The 10,079-nt window shown below is 46.8% G+C and overlaps 1 protein-coding gene across 2 annotated transcripts in view; it reads right to left on the minus strand.

The window, feature by feature from the left end:
- The window catches only part of LOC133496775 (A-kinase anchor protein 7-like), a 28,876-nt gene extending 24,798 nt beyond the window's left edge, over positions 1 to 4,078 (minus strand). The window contains exons 1-5 of one of the 2 annotated variants that reach the window (XM_061812754.1): positions 3,607 to 4,078; positions 3,378 to 3,524; positions 2,544 to 2,766; positions 1,734 to 1,876; positions 1,091 to 1,227 (exon numbers count right to left, since the gene is read on the minus strand). In XM_061812754.1, coding sequence (XP_061668738.1) covers positions 1,091 to 1,227; positions 1,734 to 1,876; positions 2,544 to 2,766; positions 3,378 to 3,467 — 593 coding nt within the window. In that variant the 5' untranslated portion in view covers positions 3,468 to 3,524; positions 3,607 to 4,078. Of the gene's footprint in view, positions 1 to 1,090; positions 1,228 to 1,733; positions 1,877 to 2,543; positions 2,767 to 3,377 lie in introns of both variants that reach the window. The other variant, XM_061812755.1, reaches the window with a different exon arrangement.
- Positions 4,079 to 10,079: the final 6,001 nt, after the last annotated feature.

A 10,079-nucleotide genomic window follows, 5' to 3' on the forward strand; every position in this document is an offset into this window, starting at 1 on the left:
ACCGAGTTGCTACAGATACAGCAATGCACTCCCAGCCTAGCGTAATCTACGACTAAAACATACATTTTAAGCAAAAAATAAATATATTTCTTAAATGATTTTATCACATAAAGGATTTAAACTGTACATGTATTTCTACTATGCAGTTTGTGATCAGGAAAAACTAAAAAGAAATGCTTTGAAAGGAAATTTTTTTTTGGCTTGTAACGCATTATTTCTTTTTCCATTCATTATAATGGGAAACATCGATTCGGTTTTCGAACAATTCGCTTTTCGAACCGTTTTCTGGAACAGATTGTGGTCGAGAACCGAGGCATCACTGTATTACATTGCAGATTTTAAAGACTGTAAATGAGAATTACAAAATAAATCCAGAACTTTTCCCCTCTGACCAAGTGCATTCATTTATTTTTTTTTAAAGAGTGCCTAAGAGTATTTTGCGGTGAGACCTGCTGGTGCCGAGGTAGCGGTTTGCCTGGCCCTTCTGCGCGAAGATGATAAGAAAGAAAAGAGTGTCCCAGCGCCGCATGTCGGTAATTAGTCGGAGTGGAGCGCCGCAACCACCGTACCGCACAGGCACGACATTTTGTTCCGCGTGGAGCTGATCCGACAACGCTAACTGGGACACGCGTGGCTTCAAAGGCATTTCGATGCCGTTCAGTTTCTTTGATGGTGTTCTTGCAGGAGTGTACAAATTATACATGTTTCTGGGAGCTAAAAATCTTCCTCCGACCCACATCGTCGAGGCTCGATGGAAGTGTCGTCTGCCGGCACGACGGCCCAAAACGAAAGGGCTAGCGGCCCGGTACCGGTCTGCAGACTTGTGTTTGGGGACCAGCGGCTTGAAATTGGGATTTAGTTTTTTTCTCCCTTCAATTTTCTTAAGCGCGCTTTGAAACCAAAAGATGTGTTCCAATATGTCCTCTGTTAATTTGCAAAATAATACAAAGCAAATCTTCAGTCGAAAAAAAAAAAAAAAAACTACAGCACTCGTTGCTACGGAAACGACACAAAGCTAAGAACCACAACTGGCGCCGATTGTAGCATTGCTAAAATTTCCCCACGTAAAGACGAACAAAGCCCCACTTACAGGTCGACTTGCTCCTGGTGGGCCAGATGGGTGACGAGAAGCGTAATGTGGAGCGTCGGGACCGGGATCATGGCACGGGCCAGGCGGGGCTCGCGCTCCAGCACCGCCTCTTGGACCTCAGTCACCGCGGACCGGATCTGCAGGGGAGGCCCCCGTAGTCAGCACATACCGAGGGACGGCGGGCCCACCGGGACGGACGTTTCCAAATGTTCGTAAGCAGTAAGCGTATGTAGCAAAAGGCTGACTTCAACCTAGAACCAGGACCACGTCCTGCTGTGTTTGGGGTTGCGGCGCGTTCGGCTGTTAACTCTCAATCCAATACAGCTGCCCTGACCTGGAAAAATACTTGCACTAGCATCTTTCTCATGTCCAAACATAAAATTCCATTTGAGCCATAAATATGTATCCACTTGTAGGTCCAGTGGCAGGCACATATCCCACAGGATCGTCACAAGGATAAAAAAAAAAAATATTTTTTGTTTGCGCGTGCACTCATGGCTGACAACGAGGCACTCTAAAGCGGACTGAAGAAGCGGAAATGTTGCATAAGGATTTGCGCGTAAGAGTCACCCTGAAGCAGGTGAAAAGTGCAATATTTTTGTCCAAAAAAAACAAATATTAACCTGATTTATGAAAAGTGTACCTGTGTGTTGGTGATGGGGATAGAGACAAAGTAGTTGGGGCGTTGCGTCTGCTTCTTCTTCTTTTTGGTCTTCTCCGCATCTTGCTCGCCGTCGGCTCGTCGGCCCCGCTTCCTGTTCGCCTTGCGCGACTCTTGCTTGGCGGCTGGAGGGAAAAAATAGAAAAATAAGACACACGCTCGTGAATTTTTGGACGGCCGTGAAACATTCGCACGGCAGGAACTACCACGTGCCTTTCTTTCGGTCTGGCGATGTCGGCGGGAATTTTTTTGGGGGGAGGGATTTACGAACGACAGTTGCATTTCCTGTAACTTCAGCAAATTTTATTTTATTTTATTTTTTTTTTTTTACACCGGAACTGGGTGGCTCAGCTGGTAAAGCGTTGGCCTCACAGTTCTGAGGTTCCGGGTTCGATCCCGGCCCCGCCTGTTTGCATGTTCTCCCCGTGCTTGCGTGGGTTTTCTCCGGGCTCTCCGGTTTCCGGCCACATCCCAAAAACATGCACCACCCTAAATTGCCCCTCGGTATGATTGTGAGTGTGACTTCAATTGTCTGGCGACCAGTTCAGGGTGCACCCCGCCTCCTGCCCGTTAACAGCTGGGATAGGCTAACCCGCGACCCTCGTGACGATGAGCGGCAAAGAAAATGGATGGATGGAAGAGTTCTGGGGTAATACAACACCCTTTCTTGCAGCTCTGGTACGGTCCAGATACTTTCCAATAGGTCCGGGAACGAGCCACACAGGAACTTTTGAGTTAGGACCAAACGTACGATAGTTCCCAGTTCCGGGTTAAAGTTTGAAAAGGACTCACTTGATTTGTTAGAGGCCCCCGTCTCCATCGTCTCCAGGGCTTCATTCTCCTTCGGGCTTTCCGGTTCCGAAGCCTTCTCGGGATCAATCGGGCCTTCGGAAGGAGGTTTCTCTTTTACTCCATCACGGGGACAATTATGAAAAGCAGCTTCAAGGGAAGCTGCGGCTGAGGCCGCCTTGTCAGGGTCCATCTTGCTCGTGATGACCTGACCCGGACCGGAGGCCTGAGAAAAAAATATTATTATAATCTCCAGATGCAGCGCGTAGTTGAGTGATGCTCAATAGTTGTTACGATGATGCAACGGACGGATTAAGCAAGTGTTGGCACAAGGATGACGTCATCGAAGGACGATTTATTGCTTTGGCTACGTTAATGTTAATGTCGCAAAAGAAGAGGTAAGCAAATAACGCTCACGTCAAAATAATTTAAACAATGGGTTGGCATTACATTTTCATATCCTTGTGTGTCATGTCCTCACACATCTGCAGTGTAAGATGAATCGATAAACAAGCAGCACACAAAAATTCTTACTAGAAATCAAATGATTGGGAACAGGTTTCGATTCTGATATCTGTACACAACTTTTTCTTTTGTGGTCACAAATATACACCTTAGTTTTCAAAATGTTACGACTTCATACCGGAAATATTAGACTTTTATCTCTTAAAATAAATATTTGTTCTCCTCATAATGACTTTTTTTTTCCCCAAAAATATGTTTTTCCATCTCGAAAACTCCACAACTTCTGTTCCTATCAAACATTCGACATTACTCCTGTTCCCTTACGACGTTAATCTGGTCAATGATCTTTTTCTTTTGAGCTCTTTGCCTTACCTGAGGCGATTTTATCGTCGTTGGTGCACCCAGAAGCAAAATCCTTAAACGACTCGACGCGAGGCCGACCAAGAGGCGACTCAGGTGCATGACCCGCGAGCACAAACATTCCTCCAAAGTCAGCTGGCGATGAACGACCCACTAACCCTTTTTAGACAAATAACAGACTTGCAAAAGAGGAAACGATAAGCGACGTCATGTTGAAAAAGTTCACGAAGAGAGCGCGCACCTGTCTAAATGAATCAATCCGCCATGTTGGCTCAGCACGCGACGAGCCGGCAGGCTGATTGCTCCACTTTGACACGGCAAAACGACAAAGCCACAAACTTAACCACTTGTCGGGAAATATATCGTGAAAGAAAGGGAATGAAAATTGTTAAAAAAAAAAAAAAAAAAAAAGTCGTTTTCCGAGAGGCGCCACGCTGTTCGGAAGTCACCGGGTTGTCAACACAACGTCATATCCGGTTTCGATCCGGCTTCAGAATAAAAGGCAGGCTGCTTTTAGTGTTTACAGTTTTAAAGTTTTTCCAGCAGATGGCAATCAGACATCGCGATTCTATTTTCTCATTCAGAAATGGAGAGGACTGAGCCAACAAAATTGATGCGCTGTTAGTAAAAATGTTTTTCAATTTTCTCGGCGAGTGAAGAGCGAGCCAATGTTTTCCCCGCCACTCATCAAACTCAGCTGGGACAAGACGACGTGCCGGCGGTTCGCACATCCGTCTCGCAGGCACGAGGTCCGGGTTTGAAGCTCCGTCCGGACGCTTGTTGTGTGTTGTTCTCGAGTACGCTGGCCCCCACATTTCAAAAACTTGCATGCCTGATTCATTGAAGACTGCAAATTTTTTCTTGGTCGATATTTTTTTTACTGAGATGTGCCCTTTGATTGGTTGGCAAACAGGCCGAGGTCTACGAGTTTTTAGCATTAAAAAAAGAAAACCAAACCAGACATCTTCACCTTTGGTTAGCTTATTGCTAATGCATACTGGGGAACACCTAAGACGCCTTCATGCAATCAATCTTGGAACACAAATGTGGCAACACATGTAGACAGACAATATAACAATACTTTATACATTCTTTATCCTCTGCATCTGTATTATACTGCCTCCCCTAGACGATGTTACACACCAGCAGGAGTTGCTATGGTTTGTCCAGCCATCCATTTTCTCTGCCGCTTATCCTCACGAGGGTCACGGGGAGCACTGGAGCCTATCCTAACTGTCAATGGGCAGGAGCTTGCCAGCCCAATCGCAGGGCACGTAGAGACAAACAATCACAATCACAATCACACCTAGGGGCAGTTTTGAGCGACCAATTAATGTTGTGATGTGGGAGGAAACCGGAGTTCCCACCCGGAGGAAACCCACGCAAGTACGGGGAGGACATGTAAACTCCACACAGGCGGGTCCGGGATCGAACCCGGGTCCTCAGAACTGTGAGGCCAACGCTTTCCCAGCTGACCCACTGTGCCACACCTATGATTTCCTGATGTATATATTTTTTTGCTGGTTCTTTTTTGAGAGTGACAGGAAGGATGATTTGAGATATAACTATATTGGGGGGGGGTCAGATTTTCATCTCAGATTTTATTACAATTAATACTTTAATAAGGCGTACTTCATTGGCCTTTTTGAGGATGCCGTCGTGTTAGTGCGCTCTCTGATTTAGCATTCGTGCAATAACCAAATAATGGGTAGCTTTGGTCTGACGAGTAAGATGGCTGCCTCAGACAGAGCATTCCGTCCCCCAACTGATAAGACCCCCCCCCCCACTTGCCCCCGTCCTTCCCCCCTCCTTTCCTCTAAGAGAGGATGCGAAACTTCATGCTTGTGTGCGTCTTAAAGGTCAGAAAACTAAAAGGCAGTCAGACCGCGACGACGATCGCTGACATTAAAAAGATCCGCCGGCGACTCTCGTCGGACACGAGCGGACGGAATATCGCGGTCGAGCGCAACGCAGTCTCCTGCGATGGTGCTTGGTTTCCAAAAAAAAATAAAAATAAAAATAAAAAATATCAGCCTCAGAGTGCTCAGCACACCACATAAGCGGCGCGTGACGGCAAAGATTCACCGAAAATGAAATCGAATCGACACGTACGGACGTGTTGATCACGACGGACCGCACCAAAAAAGTCCGCCATCTTGGCTTGGCGCAAATGTGGTTGGATTTCTTTGATTTCGCACTCAAACGGAAGAAGATCTTTTATACACGTTAGATGCGACATGACCAATCTTTTCCGCCAAATGGGGGCGGAGCCTGATGTCAAAATTGGATTCCACTTGGCGGATTCACCACCAAAAACAATCTGCACCCAACACCTGAGAAAATCGTCTTTGCGGCGGCGTTCGGACGCGTCTGTACCGAACGATATTTCCTGCAGAAAAGCGTCCGTGTTTTGTTCCGCCCGGAGGAAATATTACCGGGCAAATATTTGTCACCTGCGCTTTTGTTATCTCTTGGCCAAACACTCGAGTGCGCGCCGATGTTTGCAAACACGAGCGTCGCGCTCGCCTCGACGCCACATAATCCTCTTTCCGCGTCGCCGTATCAGATCATACGGCTCGATGTCCGCCCGCTTCGTGGACTCCGAAGCGGTCGGGCGCCTGGGATATCGTCACGTGGAATTATTACTATTTTAGGTGCTGCGGGTTTTGCCGGATATCCCTGTATATACTGCACATAACGTACATTAAAAAATGCAATTGGATTGTACAATTTTACCAAGTGAGTGAAATAAAAATTGGATATAAAATGCACTTCAAGTATTTTTTTTTAAAGAATTTAGTTTGCTGAAAAATGATATTATTATATTATTTTTTGCTCACGATTGCTTCTTTGGTGAGGGTGCTGCTATTTTTAGACACATTTCAAGAAAATATTGTGAATAAACCTGAACATATTTATTCAATAAACTTATTATACAATGTGCAAACATTACTAGGAAATGAGCATCACGTTGGATCAGCTGGTAAAGCGTTGGCCTCACAGTTCTGAGGTCCCAGGTTCGATCCCGACCCCGCCTGTGTGGAGTTTGCATGTTCTCCCTGTGCCTGCGTGGGTTTTCTCCGGGCACTCCGGTCTCCTCCCACATCCCCAAAATTCATTTGAGTCTCTAAATTGCCCATAGGTCTGATTGTGATTGTGATGGGCTCCAGCACTCCCCTTGTGAGGATAAGCTGCAAAGAAAATGGATGGATGGACTAAGTGACATGCGCCAGCAGCACGGGGCCAGACCCAAATGCAGGACTCCCAGGCAAAGGTATAATGTTCAGAGCAGTTTTCTTCCCAACTAAGGTTATGCACAGTTTACGCAGACCAAGATGGCAGAGGCACAAAAACGCTAGGCTAGAGGGAAGGTCCAAAAACACGAAACGAGGTCCGACGGCTACGAGGCAAAACTTGGAAACACGAACAAAAACTTGACTATGGTGGCAAGGCCCTCTCTCGCTCGTGTTCATTTTTTTTTTTTTCTCCAGTCCCAGTGAAGTTAATTAAGCTAGTTTATGGTTTAGTTTGAAGAGAAACCAGGAAGGTTTTATCTCGTCGTGTGAGGAAAAACAACTTCTGCTTTTAAAACAAAAAAAATGTCTTTCTTGGTTTTTGTTCCTTTTTGATGCGCCGGCAAATCAAAGCAACTTGGAAAAAAATGTCAACATACTTCTCAAACAACGTCGTTGCTTCGAACCAAGATGGCGGCCTGGTTTTGCCTTTCCAGCCCGAAGTTCCTGAGACGGTTTCGAGCATCCTCCACCTCCACCTCCACCAAATCGGGTTTTCAATCAAACGCGCGCAGTTTGCAGGAAATGTTTTTCTTGTTTTTTTCCAACCAATCTTTCAGGACACTTCGCGTCGCCCAAAATAGCTTTCGATGGGCTAATTGGAGCCAAAACGGGCGACTTCCTGTTTTTTTTGGGTTTTTTTTTTTTGTGGTTCTCGTCATGGATCGGGCTGGTCTCAGGCGCACGGGCGGCGCACGCCAAGATATACAAAAAAGAAGAAGAATCTCTGCCTCTCATTTTCCTGTGCTTGCTTATGGAAAATAGGAAGCGACTGCGCTCGTGGGACTGGATGAGCTATTCCACCTTTTTCGAGAGGAAGAGGAGGAGGAAGAAGAAGAGGAGAAGGAGGAAAGATAAGCATTCGGCCGCGAGGAGGGAGGATGGGAAATAAGTGGCTCGTAACCAGAGAATGCAGATCACACATGCACGCCGCCGTGCATACGAGACCGCGTCCTGCAGCTGCGGGCCTGAGCTGGCCTTCTGTATTCCGTACAAGTGCCCTTGGTTAAAAAAAGATGGCGCCAAAGCACTACTTCTACATAAGTTGTGGTTTGGCACAAAAACAGCAAATTCAGTGTGTTTTTCCAGACAATAACGAGTATCCAACCATCCATCCATCCATCCATCCATCCATTTTCTTTGCCGCTTATCCTCACGAGGGTCGCATGGAGCGCTGGAGCCTATCCCAGCTGTCAACGGGCAGGAGGCGGGGCGCAGCCTGAACTGGTTGCCAGTCAATCGCAGCGCACCAAGAGAGTCACAATCACACACACACTTCCCTCTAGCCTAGCGTTTTTGTGCCTCTGCCATCTTGGTCTGCGTAAACTGTGCATAACCTTAGTTGGGAATAAAACTGCTCTGAACATTATACCTTTGCCTGGGAGTCCTGCATTTGGGTCTGGCCCCGTGCTGCTGGCGCATGTCACTTAGTCCATCCATCCATCCATCCATTTTCTTTGCAGCTTATCCTCACAAGGGGAGTGCTGGAGCCCATCACAATCACAATCAGACCTATGGGCAATTTAGAGACTCCAATGAATTTTTGGGATGTGGGAGGAAACCGGAGTGCCCGGACAAAACCCACACAGGCACGGGGATGACATGCAAACTCCACACAGGCGGGGCCGGGATCGAACCCAGGTCATCAGAACTGTTAGGCGAACGCTTTACCATCTGATTCACCGGGCCTCTAGCCTAGCGTTTTTATGCCTCTGCCTTCTTGGACTGCCTAAAAAGTGTATGACCTTAGTCAGGAACAAAACCGCTCTGAACATTATGCCTTTGCCTGGGAGTCCTGCATTTGGGTCCCCCTGGCGCGTGTCACTGAGTGCTTGTGGCCATCATTTCCAAGTCCATCCATCCATTTTCTTTGCCGCTTATCCTCATGAGGAGCGCTGGAGCCGATCCCAGCTGTCAACGGGCATGAGGCGGGGTACACCCTGAACTGGTTGCCAGCCAATCGTAGGGCACATGGAGACAAACAACCAATCGCACGCAAAATCATACCTATGGGCAATTTAGAGTGTCCAATTAATGTTGCAGGTTTTTTTTTTTTTTTGGGGGGGGGGGGTGGGAGGAAAGCATAGTGCCCGGAGAAAACCCACACAGGAAAACATGCAAACTCCACACAGGCGGGGGCCAGGATCGAACCCGGGTCATCAGAACTGTGAGGCGAACGCTTTACCAGGTGACTCACCGTGCCGCCTCAAGCATTCATATATATGAAAATTAATAAACCATCAGCGCTATACAGTACAAACATCCTCATGAAAATATGAATTAAAAGGACTTTTGGCAGCCCATAAACGTCTTGCGTTCGATTCAGCGCCGCGCAAATAATCCGCAATCCCCTCGGCGGCGGCAAAAAATGTGCCAAAGCCGCTAATCTCTGACGGCGGAGCTAGCGAGCTCGCTATTTCGTGTGTCCCGCGTTCATATTTTTGTGTATTTGCGTGCCTGGCATCCCAGCAGCAGGAGGCCGGCCTCTTAAAGGGAAACGGCACACCATGGCGGAGCAGCAGCCATGTTTGCGTTGCGAGCGAGCGTGCGCGTTGTGTGTATCTGCCTGCTGTTGTGCGCGTGTGCCTCGTCGTTTTGCATGGCTGCCAATCCGAAGATGCCACATCGAGTGATTCGAAGCGACTTAAAAAGGCTTCACAGGCCCGCAGTTGACAAAGCTCAGCAACGTCCCCCCCATCCAAACCTCCCGTCCGGATCAAATTTATTGACGCATATTTGTTATTTTAATAACTATTTCAGTAAAACGTCGGCCTTAGCGTGTTATTTTGAGGACGGATGAATTATTAACTTCACCAGTGCAGTTTAGGGACCGTTTCTGGTGCAGTCCCTACAGTAATAAATGTGCTGTAATTTCATTTCCATAATAATATTAAGACAGTGCAAACGCATTCCCAACAGGGCCTGACATTAGTTTTAATCAAGCATTAGATTTCTTTTTTTTTTTTTTTTTTTTGGACGCACACAACAATCCGGGGAATTGAACTCGGATTCCTCCTAATGATGTCACAACATTTTTACGGATTAACTACGAGACAGGCGGCATGGACGACGAGGTAATGTGGTGCGGTGGTGTGGTGTGTGTAATTAGCGAAAAATAACGCAAACACATCCATTATGGCAGATGTAATATAGAAAAGCACGATGCGTGATGTAAATTATCGAACACACCCATCATAAAACCTTTTTTTTTTTTGGGTCGGTGGTCATCATTTCTTCTGGCACGTCAACCAATCGCGTTCTACGCAACTTTGTCGCTGGGCAAAACTTTTTCCACATACACAACCTTGTTCCAAAATGGAATATTTATTCAACAACCCATAATAATGATATGGAGTTTTTTGGAGGGGGGGGTGGAGAGAAATGTTTGAAATGTTTGTTGAAAAACAAATTAAGATCGAGA

This window comes from Syngnathoides biaculeatus, chromosome 23 (genome assembly GCF_019802595.1).
Source record: "Syngnathoides biaculeatus isolate LvHL_M chromosome 23, ASM1980259v1, whole genome shotgun sequence".
Classification (NCBI taxonomy): Eukaryota; Metazoa; Chordata; class Actinopteri; order Syngnathiformes; family Syngnathidae; genus Syngnathoides; species Syngnathoides biaculeatus.